The sequence below is a fragment of the Pleurodeles waltl genome, chromosome 8, assembly GCF_031143425.1.
Source record: "Pleurodeles waltl isolate 20211129_DDA chromosome 8, aPleWal1.hap1.20221129, whole genome shotgun sequence".
NCBI lineage: Eukaryota > Metazoa > Chordata > Amphibia > Caudata > Salamandridae > Pleurodeles > Pleurodeles waltl.
In genome coordinates, this window is record NC_090447.1 from 806,515,469 (window position 1) to 806,529,908 (window position 14,440).

Consider the following 14,440-nt stretch of genomic DNA (forward strand, 5'->3'; position numbering starts at 1 on the left):
TAGAAACAATCTGGAAATGGTGTTTGGTTGCTGACCTCACCTTACATAGCAGAGCTTTGACACTGTATGAGGCATTGAGGTCAGAGAGATTAATCAGTATGAGGAAATGTTACATAAGGTGCTTTTGTTGTACAGATTTTCTACTTTTAGAGAGCATTTGGTAATATCAGAGTCAGTGTAGAAAGGTTCAAGTCAATCATTGTGTTCATAGATTTTTGGAGTTCTGTCTGACTTACTGGTGGGACCCAAACTGTGTATGGCATAGAAAACTAAAGAACAGATGGTTTCAGAGACAGCATCTTGGGTAGTGGGTGGCATCCAGACACAGGCAGGTGTATTACCAATGCAACTCCAGCACACCTCCACAGTGCCCGCTACACACCAACACCACAGTTGTGACTAAATAATAGACCTGGGCAGAGTTTGCGGAGTTCTGCTAAGTGCCAAAAAAAATCCACCCTACTCTGTGGAGTTCCGCGAGCAGAGGAGTCCGTTAAGTCGCTCTGATTTTAAGTGCAGTGAGTTTGTCCCACGCTGTAAAATCAGCGCAAATTGCACAATGCCCTGCGCCAGAGGGCGCTGCTTCTTTCTGCTGCTTGAGTGGATTTTCTGCGACAATTCCCTCAACGTGAGCGTCAGATTTCTCACTGCAAGCGGTATCGACCTGCTGCAACTGCTCATGTTGAAAAATTCCACTAGGAGGTGGTCTAACGTATGATTTTTCTCGCTCGCCAACCTGACATTGGCGAGCCGCGAGAGAAGAAAAATTCCAAACACAGCACTCCGTATGGAGCGCAGAGTGGGAAAAACTCTGCGAACTCCGCCGGCGGAGCAGAATTCATCGCCCACCACTACTAAATAGTCACAACTATTATGCATTATGGAAGCAAAATTTCAACCCAGAGTTGGAGTGATTCACACCCAATATCGAAGGAATGGAAAGAGAAGAAATCTTGTGTGGCTCGAGAAAAGGAGCACCTGACTGGCTCACAGAAAAAAAGGTAAGTTGAAACTTTCAACAGATGAAATAAAGGTAATTGTTCAGTAATACTTTCCAAATCTGATGGGCAGAATGAATATGTCTAAATGAAATGAACTAAATAAAACACTCCTAGGTGAAATGTAACGAGCATGCCCTCCACAACCCATTAAGTCTGAATCAGTGAGGTACCTACAAACAGGATAAGCTCACTGTGCTCCTGATTACATAGTCACCACTGGCTCTGCACATTGTAGACCAAAGTATGGTAAACGGACACAAGGTGGTACAGATTTTTAGATATTGATATGTGTCTGCTTAACAATATTCACTGTAAATGCTAAAAAAGGATTAAGAACATATTGTGATGTTGAAAGTATGGAGGTGTTTCCCAGAGTAAGAAACTTAGGGCTAGATGTACGGAGCATTTTCATTCTTGATTTTGAAATGCATCTCTTTTTCCTTTAAGGAAAACGGGCTGCATTTAAAAAAAACAAAAAACTGCTTTATTTAAAACAGTCACAGACATGGTGGTCTGCTGTCTCCAGCAGGCCGCCATCCCTGTTACGGCGGCCGTTCCCAATAGGGTCACAAATTACGACCTACCTCACGAAGATTCATGAGGTAGGTCATTTGCGACCCCATTGGGATTCGCAAACAGTGTCATTGACACTGTTGTACATCAGGTTTTGAGACTCGCAAATTGCGAGTCGCAAAACCTGAATTTCATACATGTGGCCCCTAGTTATCTGAGCCTTAAGCAGTTCTGATGTTTTGTGAATAAACTGTATAACAGGAAATAATTGAAAGTTATAGAAATCATTGATTATACTTAATGAATGTTTGCCTGAAATCCATGCTTAGAGAATTGAACATTTTATATTACAATAAAAAAAAATATATTAAACCAAGAAATGTCAATCTGACATAATGCGTGGTTCCATGTAAAGTGTTCTAAGCAGCAGCTTACAGGAGTATGAGTCAAAATACTTTACGTGTGTGAAGCCTTTATGGATGAGTGTCATACCACATGTGTAATCATTTGTGACTCCCTTTTGTTAAGGGCATTCAGCTACTAGGCTAGGCTGATATACTTGAAAGTATTTGCTCTTATGTTAATCTAATTGGCATCATTTTGGTGAGTAGATTAATTGTGTTACGTCTGATAATGACACAATAAACCTAGAAATGTTTGTTAATGTTGCTCGTATGTGTTGATTTTTTTATTGAGTAATGACTACGCCTCATGTTTGTTTCTCTCTGCCCAACATTTACATGAACATTATGTTAGCTTGAAAACAATGACAATAGCAAGTGTTCTTGAAGAAAATGTCATTTTAGCGATCGTATTGGGTATGGTTTTAAGCTTGGTTTCTAAGCAACCATTAGCCAACTGTTGCACTTGGTGTGTGCAAGGATGCATGATTACAGAGTATTATCCTCCGTGAAACACAGTATTTTTGTGAAGAGGCCTACAGAAATACCCTCTGGTCATAGTCCATGTTTAGGCCAAGTTTGACTGGGTTAACATTAGTGAACCACCAAGCTTTCTTTCAACGCAACTTTACAAATTCCAGGATTTCGTATTTGCGAAAACTGGAGTGTGTCCACAACCAAGATAGTGATTTTAAGTAGGACTAATCATAGAGGTTTTTTTCAGAATTGTATTTTTCAATGGGAAATCGTGTATGTTTCTTTTTAATTACTAAATGTTTTTAAATTCAGTTCTGGAGTGATGGAATTGTTGAACCCACACCCATCTTTTTGCAAAAACATTGTAGAATGTACATCACAAAAGCCAGTGTTTTAATTCACAATTGTTTTAATGCTACACTTCTCAAGTTCTTATACTGACAGTTTCTAACATTGTGGCACGATCATAGTTATCCACTTACCACATCTTTTGGTATGAGTGACAGCCAAGTTGTCATTTTATGTTCTGTGTGACCTTTGTAACTTATATGTTGTAAATGAATACAATTTATTGATAAATCCAAAGGGAGATTTAAAAAAATATCATTATGTTTCAGATTCTGCTAAGCTTGTTTGTGGCTGTCATCCTGGATAATCTGGAGTTGGATGAAGACCTAAAGAAACTTAAGCAGGTAACAATATCTGCACAATGAAAGTAAAGTCTATTTTACTCTGCAATCAAGCTGAATTTTATCACGTCATTGAATGTGGGAAGGAGACTGTGGAAATTTGACAATTATTGTGTAGATAGCTAACTATAACTTGCATTCCTGTCACGCACTGCTTAAGACCTCAGATATTACATCATTCATGACATGTTAAATGGCATTATTGATGTAATAACTGATGACATCTCAAAAAACATCATTGAAGACATCATTGATGACATCACTGGCAATATCATCTAATGAGTGTGCTATAGGCTTTGTAGAGTAGAAGTATTTTCACTACCTAGATTAGGTGCCAAATTTCTATCACCAGTCGAATATTATTGCGCATATCCGTTCTCAACATGCAGGATACGAAATGTATCTGTGAACTCACTCACAGTTAGTAGATATTATACTGTTTTGTACAGGTATCCATTTGCCTAAAAAAATAAATGGTTCTGGAGACAATGACGAGATCAGAAATGTATTGCACCTTAATTAGCCTCCCAAAAAGTGTTTGTTTAATATTTACCATAATTGGATGTGCCTGGTAAATAACTCAGCTGGCAATCAATTTTAAGTGAACAGATTCACAAATATGTATTAGCCACTGACAAGTCACGTGCAGCCAGGCTCTATGAGCAAATGAGCAAACCTGTGTAGTTTGGAAACATACACTACACACATTCCTGAATTGAGCAGAATGACATCGAATCTTATAAACATGTTTACAATCAGCTATGAGTTAAACCATATCCAAGTGTGTCAACCATACACTATACATCCTTCAACAATGTATAACGTCTCAATATATTCTGGGAACTTCTAAAACTAAATATCTGCACCTCATAGACCTCCAGTCTAGATCAACATTTTGTATAGCACGTTATAACATGTTAATGTGAGTATAATGCAGATATCAATAGGTGCTTAAGGATAACTGCAGTATTCCATGATTTATTAATTTACTTGTTGTTTGTTCACTGTAAGGTTGTGTGTTTTCTTTTGTATTGGAAAGATTTGATCATGTGTGGTAACATGTTTATTTCTAAGTAATGTGGGTCTGATATATTTAGTACAATCATTTTGCCTGTACTGTTCTATCTCTTATTTCGAGGAGCGCATATGCTCATTGCAAAATCCTTATAGATACTATTAGCGTCCAAGATGAATCAGGATCTGTAAACAAAGGCTGTATGTGTCAGTAAAGCTCATTCTTTTCTTTTGACATAGAATCATGACCTTAGAATTCTCCCTATTGTGTGTAAATAGATTTTTGCTGTTCGTTTTTATTTTATAAGCAAGCAATCTGTGGCATGGTAGGACATAATTGGTTCTGTCAACATTCACCCACAGATTCCCTCCTGTCAGCTGCAGTTGAATGGGGGAATAATCAGACCAAAATTCATGTGTGACACATGTCATATGACCGTACTGTGCTAGGTTTCTGCAACGTCTTTTTTAGCATGCTTGTATTTTTATATGAGTATTTTACAGGGTAGCCGGGCAGCATACGTCCTACAGTGGTGCCATACCCATTTGAAACAAAGTTGTAAATGTGTATGTCAATATGACAGATCCAATAGTTCACTGTGCAGTATGAAACATTTGGTTTACTTTTGATGTTGATAAGGAATTTGACAGATCTAATTTTAAATCTACTGACAGTACAGGAGCTAAGGATTATTTCCATTTTGTGCCTTATATGGTTATGCATGTGTTCCATTTGGTAAAATTCCAGCTACGTGTAACTTAGGTACACAAAAATTCATACACACATCAAGATTGGTAGAATTCTGTATTCTGTAAGCATATTTGCTAACATGCCAAAACCAACAACATGACAAAATTGCGGCATTATACAGTTTTGGTGATATGGTCGGTATTGTTAACGCAGAGAAACCCTAGCTATATTTTAGTCACAAGAGACTAGATAGACTAGATAGTGGATTTCACACACTAGGTCGATGAACCGAACCAAATCTGCTTTAAAGAAAATGTCATTTGAAATACGTCATAGACATCACAAACAACATATGATAGTCAAATCAACTTCAATAACCACACCAGTTTATTAAGAAGTTAATAATTTATTTCCCTATATTAACAACGCTAAAGTCATAAAAAGAATTCTCAAACACAAATGATACATACAGAGAAACAATAATGGCTGATTCGAACGCCAGCTATATCTAAGTTTAATCAATGCAAAAAGACAAATTATCTCAATGGTTGTTACACAAAGCCATAGCAACAGAATCTGAGCAAGAGAAATCGAATACATCTGATAATGATAAGACAAAAATATCAATAATAAGTATTCAAGAGCATGTTATTCACCTCACTAACCACTAATTAGCATCAACATGTTGGGCTTCATGTAAAAGATTTAGATCACAAATTTAGAAAACATCTGCCTATAGCACTATCAAAAATATGCAGCAGTAAATAAACATTTGCAGCTGGCACCTGAAAAACAAAAGACAAATAACAATCCACAGCTCATATATTTACCAAATCACTACGATAATCAGCAACTATGTATACTTCGTCAGTGGGACAGCAACATCAGGCACCAACATCAGGTCTGGAACAGGTAGCATCAGGAATAAGAGTAGGGGTGATGGTTTAGGATTTGGACTATAAGATACACTAAATCATCTAAGCATAAGTTCCGTATTGAACTGACATAAACTAATAAAGTACCAGAATGTCAATAGACTATCTGGAAAACATGAAATGTCAAAGTGACAGATCATAAAGTTAGTCTCAGGAACTCAGGATCCTTTAACATGGACAAAGAGCATCTGAACTTCAACTCATGGGGCTAAACGTTGAATTCAACTTGTTAAATGAAAATGATTGGATAAAATATTGGGTGAGAAAGTTATGACCAATCAGAACATTAACAGATATAAAAATTATATAATTTGTTTACTCTAAGCTCTCCTATTTGTCGTTATTCCATTGACAAAATCTAAACTAATACATTCGTATCCTGCATTTCCTCTTCTCCAGCTTCATCTGTGGATCCATTGTTTTCACTCCACTGGAATACGAAGTCACAGAAAAACGATTACAAAATATGTTACCACGCCATATCTTTTCCCTTGAGGAGAGACATACAAGTTAGAAACATAACTACAAACAATGAAGTCAGTCAGACTACGGAACACACTAGAAACATTTTATACAGCTTGCATTGCACAGTGACCTTGCATCTGCTTCAGTCAAGCAGAGGCCACTAAATACACATTTAATTTTGACATTTATTTTAGTTAAGAAACACACTCTTCTGTAAAGACAGAATAATTTAATCAGCTTAAATTAGCATGGAAGACAAAATTTAGGCCTTACATATAATGGTGGCCATGCAGTTAGTCACAATCCTCGTAAACACAATATTATAATCAAATTGATTCACACATTAATCTGTAAGTATAATTACGTACAACTAAAAAATTTAAATAAAATCTAGTTTTATATTCTGTAAGTGTATCTGCTAACATGCCAAAACCACCAACATGACTAAATCGCGGCATTATACAGTTTTGGTGATATGGTCGGTATTTTCAAGTATCCACCATGGAAAAGTAGATTAGTATCTGCAAACTCGTTTTGGTTATTCACATACTTCCTGCACGTCTTTCACTTCCCTGCTCATGCATGCATATTTTTGGCTGGAAAAGACATGTATATGACGTTAGAGGAGAAATAGGATTCTTGATCAGCGGAAGAAAAGATTTGCTGCTATCGAGAGATCCTGCCAGTTTTGTGGCAAGCTTGGTCATTTTCTTGTGGAATGTCCCAGTAAGATTGACAAAACTTAGGGAAGACAAGAAAACACAACTCTAAATAGAGCCACAGGGATGAGATTGAAGGTATCAGGTTCCAAGGCCTTATCCAATACAGTCAAGAGTACTGTGGCACATCTAACCCTCAGCATGCAGATACATTTAGGGCAACATTTGCTAGCAATAATGACCATTGCAGAGGTCTCAGAACTATTCTGGATTTACAATAAGCCATAATTTAATGATTAGGGGTGTGTGAAGTTTGTGTAATTTGCTTTTGTGTCTGGATCTCTGCTGTTCATGTGACCGGAGGAGAGTAGTTCTGACCTAATGTCTGAAGTTGCGACCTATGAAACACAAGCATCCAGGTTTGAATTCTGGGCTAGGTTCAATATCCTTTGTTTAAAGGCAAATCACTTAACTTCCTGTGCCAAAAAATGAGGAAAAGTGTCTAACGTAGGCTGGTTCTGTTGTAAAGCCCACACATGCTCGTGGGCTAGACTCGTGGTATAAAAAGTTGTTAAAAACAGAGGTGAAGGGTACAGAATGTACCTCTAGGAGTGAGCACGCTAACCAACTGAGAATTCAGTGGCAATGCTAGCACTGTATACAATCAAAAAGACAGCACCAGTTATAAAAGACACATTAGTCATTGCATGTGAATCATCACAGATACAAATGATATGCTTTACATGTATGGTCAATTCCATTGCTCGTACTGAATGAATTTATCTCAGTTTATTTAATATTCTGCTCTCTGGATTTATAGCGGGAATAATCCAGCTTGCAGCAGGGGCGACTCCTTTGGTATGGCGAAGGGGCGACACCCCCCTGGCTGAGCCAGCAGCAGAAAAATAAAACAATAGTTTACTATTGTTTTATTTTTCTGCTGCTGGCTCAGCCAACAGGTGGAGGGTGGGATTGGGCCACAGGAGGTGGGAATGGGGATGAGGAATGGAGTGCACCTAAGTGCTGGAGAAACTGCACAGGCCCCAGGGTTGTGTCTGAGCGGCTGTGCAAGCCGCTCAGACCAAGCCTGACGCTGCTTTCTTGATAAGTTACGCATGAAAGCAGCACCAACATTGTTGGGAAGCCTTTGTTAGTGTCCCAGCAGTGAATGCTGGGACACCAAACGAAGAGGAGAGGAGCGAGACAGCAGGAGATGGAGGCATTGAGGTAAGTTAGTTTTCTTATTTTTATTTTTTTATTTTCACATCTGTCTCCGCCCCCCCCCCATGTCCCTCCACTTGAGATTTGCAGCAGTTGCTGCCATTGGCTGGCAATTCAAAATCAAGATTTCATTGTTGGCAAATGAATAACAGACAAAAGTAAGAGAGAATCAGAACCTGGTACATTAACGCAATAGCCACAGCCAGTCATCCTATTCAAAGGTAGTAGAAGCTTGCAATTAGCCACTTAATAGTCTATCGTATGAGCTCTAACACACACACACACATCAACTGCATAGAATCAGCTAATGGATTAGGAACTCTCTTATGTCAGAATATTTTTTAAGTCTGGCAATTTAGTTAAAATACAGCATAAAGGTGGCAAAGTCTTGCCAAAGCAACCTAAAGGTCACCGGGACCCAGAATATTGGCCAGGCCCCATTCAAATCTCTTGAGTTGGTGAGCGAGACGTTCTCTCTACTAGCACATCAGAAACAATGGTTCTTGTCATACACCACTTATCAGTCAAAATAACTGTTTCTTCAACATGGTCATCTACTTAGAAGAAGACCAGGAAAGACTGAGGAAAAATGTTCACACCAAACATCCGGTTCTGATTTTGATACTGAAACTTTGCCCAACGCAACATTGTTGTTCCAGACAAAAAACTTGTAAGCTCTCTATGTAGCATGCTAGTGTGATCAACTTTTGCCTTCATTGTGCTACCAATTAATTTCATGATAAAGAATAAATGATAAATAAGACAGTATTCATTTGAGTACCCTTGATTAGATTTTACTATCAATTAATCAATCAGCATTTGTAAAGTGCAACTCTATCAGCCCTGAGGGTATCCGGGCAGTGGGATTGCAAGGTCTCATGTGAAGAGCCAGGTCTTGAGTCTCTTCCTGATGTCAGCAATGGTGGGGACTGCTCGTAGGTGGAGGACCAGTTTGTTCTAGATCTTGGCGGCAGTGTAGGAGAAGGAACGGCCACTGCAATGGCTGCTTCGAATACAAGGGGTGTGTGCGAGGGCCAAGGAGGTGGAATGCATGTGTCTGGCGGGTTGGTGGAAGTTCACACAGTGGTTGATATAAGCCGGTCCATGGTTGTGTAAGGATTTCTAGCCGTATGTCAGAATCTTGAACTGGCATCTCTTCTGGATGGGGAGCCAGTGGAGGTTACTAAGGTGGAGGTGATGTGTGCTAATTTGGAAAGGTCTAGGATGAGTCTGGTTGCAGCGTTCTGTATGGCCTGGAACCTGTTAAGGAGGTGAGTGGAGATACGGAGCAGAGTGCGTTACGGTAGTCTAGCCAGCTCGTGATGGGGGTATGGGTGATGGTTTTCCTGGTGTTGAAGGGTACCCATTGTAAAGATTCTAGAGAGTATGGATGTGGAAGCAGGAGAAGGTGACTGCATTGATTTGGCTCTTCATGGTAAGTTTGTTTTTGAGGATGATGACGAGATTGCGTGCATGATCTGTTGGGGTGGGTGTGGGGCCAAGCTCAGTTGGCCATCAGCTGTTGTCCCACATAGAGGTGTTTCTCAAAGATCAGAACTTCCGTCTTCTCCAAATTGAGCTTAAGGCAGCTGGTTCTCATACAGTCGGTGCCTCCTGGATTGTACGATGGAACAACGCATGCGAGAACCACGCATGTCTGAACAATGAAGTCAACAACGACCCGTTGCTACCACGAATGCCTTTACCATGCTGCCTTTACAATGAATTTTCATTGTAAATGTATGCGTAGTAAAAGCATGTGTGGGAATGGCAAGCATGGTTCTAGCATGCCACCCACCCATCTGCCCTAAGGCCCAAATGTTCCCCACCCCCATTACTAAAACTATCCCGACCCACCCACCTCGCTCCTAAAAACAAAAGTACCCCAACACCTCCCACCCACCCTGAGCCCTAAAACCTTCCTGACCCCAAACCCGCCCTAAAAACAACCGACCCCCACCCTGCCCCTAAAACAAAACTAATCCCAACCCCCTCCCCCCAAAACCAAAACTACCCCGACCCCCAGCCCCCCTAAAAACAATACTACCCCGATCCTCCACCTCACCACTAAAAACACAACTAACCCGACCCCACCACCCGCCGCTAAAAATAAAACTACCCCGATATCCCTGCCCACCCTGAGCCCTAAAACCTTCCCCGACGGCCCACACACCCTAAAAACAACTGACCCTACCCTGCCCCTAAAAACCAAACTACCCTGACCCCCTGCCCTCAAAAACAAAACCACCCTGACCCCCCATGCCAGCCCCTAAAAAACAAAATACCCCGTCTCCCCAACCCCCACCCCTAAAAACCAAACTACCCCGACACCCCCCACCAACCCTGAGCCCTAAAACCTTCCCTGACTCCCACACACCCTAAAAAACAACCAACCCCTCACCCCACCCCTAAAAACAAAACAACCCAGACACCCCCCACCCACCTTGAGCCCTAAACCCTTCCCCAACCTCCCCACCCACCCTAAAAAAAACTGACCCGCCACCCCACCCCTACAAACAAAAGTACTCTGATCCCCCCACCCCCTCCCCTAAAAACCAAACTACCCGACTGCCCCACCCCACCACTAAAAACAAAACTGCCCCAAACCTTCAACCTGCCCCTAAAAACAAAACTACCCCATCCCCCCACCTGCCCTAAAAACAAAATTACCCTGACCCCCAACTCGGGTTGTAAACGTAATCATTGTTAGGGAGTTGTTGTTCAGGAAGTTTGCCCTCCACTATTCATGGCGTTGCATAAATTTGTTCTAGTGGTGGAGGGGTCTTAAGTGAGCAAGACAACGAACTGTGTGTTGTCTGCATAGGAAATTATGTTGAGTCCTTGGGATCTGACGATGCCAGTGAGGGGAGTCATGTAGGTGGGGCTTGGGATGATAGTCCTGACCTGTTATTTAATTGTCACACTAGTGGGGTGGAGGCCTAGATTTTTAAGGAGGAGCTGTTGAAATGAATGATGATAATGATTTTGTAAAGAAAATTATGGAAAAAGATTTGTATGTGTTAAGGGTCAAGGTGGTCATCAACAATGATTCTCCAAAATGTCATGGGTAGCGGAAGTGACCTCACACACTCTTTTTGACCTCAGTGACATCACAATAAGTGACATTATGGGACGTTCATTCATTCTCCGTGGTCTTCCAGGTCACCAGAGTTGTATGAGAAAGTCTCTTTGCAGCCACTGCCTTTGAGATGCATATGGGTATCTTTGGTGAAAAAAATGGAAAGGGGTGATGTATTTCCTAGAGATGGGGATCAAGAGTACCAACAAGGAAACATTAGACAGGTGTTAGTAAAGAGGGCTCCCGAGGAATTCTGCAGATGAATATAAAGTTCTCAAACATGTATGTTTCCAGCTTCAACTTTTGCCTGCAAAATAGGAAAAAGACACACCACTCTATTGTGGGCCAAATGAACCTGTGACATCATGGAGTATGTCAAATATATGACCTCATTATGACCTTGGTGGCCGGCGGTAAGCTGGTGGTAACACCGACAACAGGTTGGCAGTGTTCCACCAGCTATTATGACCGTGGCGCAAAACCCACGGCCATACCGCCGGCCCCTCCACTGTACCGCCAGGCTTCCTCCTGGAGATTATGAGTCCCCGACCGCCAGCCTGGCCACGGCGGTAAACACCGCCATGGAAAGGCTGGTGGTAAGGGGGACTTGGGGTGCCCCTGGGGGCCCCTGCACTGCCCATGCACTTAGCATGGGCAGTGCAGGGGCCCCCAGGAATAGCCCATCGCGCATTTCACTGCCGAAATTCGGGCAGTGAAATGCACGACGGGTGCTACTGCACCCGCTGCACATCAGCATTGCCACCGGCTCTATTACGAGCCGGCAGCAATGTTGATGTGACTTTTCCGCTGGGCCAGTGGAAAAGTTGTAATAGGGAGCCAGAAATACCGCCAGCACTGGCGGTATTCTGGCTCCCGCAGCCTCAGCGGTCTTTTCAAAAGACCGCCAAGGTTGTAATGAGGGCCATAATGTTGTTTGTGACGTTGTCAGAGGACATTGGCATATTCAAAAGAATCAACATTGTCACAGAGGTTTCGTTTGTGTGGGAGCTGGTACCCCAAATGGGGAAAAGACTATTTTGTTGGGGTGGCACAGAATATCTGACTGACATATATGTTGTTTCCACAACCACCACCCCATTCAAGTTAACAAAAGAACATTTACAACCAAGAGGGTCAATATTTTTGTAACTGATATTTAGGTTGCAATGTCGAGGCAATTTTTACGTCAGAACCATACTGCTGTCTTCGATATTCTGACTCACAGTAGTTTAATTCCTTTCTGTGAGTTTAAAAAAAAGACTGGTATAGGGAGAGTGTGAGTGAAACATGATTATATTAATTTTTGGAATCACAAATACTACCACATTTTTTGGACATTGAAGAGATAAGAGGGTCTGAATATGGGTGCTAGCAGCTGGTTACAATATCTCTAAAGATGCTTTTTTCAGAGTGGATTGTTATCAGTTTCTTGGAGGAGTTGGCCACAGCCCCTGAGGAGAGGAAGTTGATGGATTTTAACCAAGAGTCCTAAAATGGCTTTTTTGTCAGAGCGCTGAATGAATGGAGGCACAGAGAAACGCCAGGGCTTGGTAGCCAATGAACAATCAGATTGGCAAATAGAGAGGTGGAGGCTAAAAGGAAGCAGCATTAGATGTGTCCATAGGAGATTGCTATTAATGTCAATGTTAATGTCTGGCACACTACTAAAATAAATCTCTGTGGTCAATTCAGAGTGCCTTTTAAGGTTGTACAGTAAAGTAAATGCAGGTGATTTTGAAAGATCTCTTGGTAACCAGGTTAACTATAGAAAAATACATTCAATAACACCTAGCTAAGTGAGGAGGTATTGGAACTATTAATGTTATTGATTATCCTTGTGAGTGACACAATGACTAGGAAGTTAATTCCGTGGCAGCATTGGTGGTTTTTTATATCTCCAGAAAGATTGTGAGAGAACAAGGTTAATTTGCATTTTAAAATATTTTCAAACGTTCCTATCGGGGTAGGTTTAAAGCAGGTGTGTATTTGATTGGCCCAATTTGATAATGGCACTGATGTACTAAAACCATAGAATGGAGTGCATCCAGCGTAATAAGCAGTAGCTCACATTAATTCACGTATTTCCATCAATCACATATTTGCTATTGTTTTAGGATAAATAAAACCACATCAGATATAGTTCAAGTTTATTATAATTTATTAGACTACATATGACATATTACTGTTGCCAATCAGACGGTGCGATGCAGTCCCCTGAAGGTCATGTGGCGCAGGAAAGGCCACAACCATTAAGGGGCCACTAAACCCTTCAGGCGGCAACCATTCAGCCAGATGCCAATGAATATCTATGAGATACAGGAGACTAAGGGGCCCCTCTTCACATTTTGCAGGGGGGCACAATATTACTTATGTCACTGCCACTGATCCAATAATTTATTTGGACCTCCCATCATTTCTGTGCTGTAACCACAAATTTAAAGTAGCACATAAGAAATAAAGAAGAAAAAGATTTCTAATATGAACACTTCAAAAGCATACTTCACAATGATGTACAACACAGTTCATGAAAACCCTCATTCACAATGAACATATATTGTAGTACTATTTATAATAGAAGAGCAACCTTGATGATTATCAGTGATCAGCACTAAATAATGATTTCAATACCGTTTGTGATGTGACTCTAAATAGAAAGGTATGCCCAGACGTGGGTCCTGCGCTCACTATGCCACCAGATTTAAGCTAACCTGGCTGATGAAAGGTGACCCCACAAAGCGGGTCCTAGAATGCTTGTTTCTGGTCCAGGGAGGACCTAGCTTGGCAGTTTAGGCTGGACTGTTTCCATGGGGAGCAGGGTCAAGACTGATTTGCATATGGCTGGGTCCAAATTGGAATGGCATGGCGAGAAAAAAACAATGGATTCAGGCCCAGATCTGTGACTGAGGGTGAATGTTTGACATTGTTCAGCATTCCGTCCATCATCTGTTCTTCTTGCATTAGTCACTCTAAATGGAAAGGGTATGCCCAGACGTGGGTCCCACTATGCCACTGGATTCAAGCTAGCCTGGCTAATGAGAGGTGATACCCCGAACCCGTCCCAGGATGCATGTTTCCAGTTCAGGGAAGACCTGGCTTAGCATTTCAGGCTGGACTGTTCCGATGAGTCAAGAATGATTTGCATATGGCTAGGTCCAAACTGGAATGGCTTGGCAAGCAAAAAAGCACAATGGATTTAGGGCAAGATATGTGACTGGGGGTGAATGTTTGACATTATTCAGCATTCCGTCAATCATCTGTTCTTTTTGCAATTTTCTTAAACGCTGACAGGTAGTGA

The 14,440-nt window shown here is 41.2% G+C and overlaps 1 protein-coding gene across 1 annotated transcript in view; it reads left to right on the forward strand.

The window, feature by feature from the left end:
- NALCN (sodium leak channel, non-selective) overlaps window positions 1-14,440 on the forward strand; it is a 2,264,872-nt gene that overhangs the window by 1,435,599 nt on the left and 814,833 nt on the right. Inside the window, exon 14 of the mRNA XM_069205064.1 lies at window positions 3,010-3,084. Coding sequence (XP_069061165.1) covers window positions 3,010-3,084 — 75 coding nt within the window. The remainder of the gene's footprint in view (window positions 1-3,009; window positions 3,085-14,440) is intronic.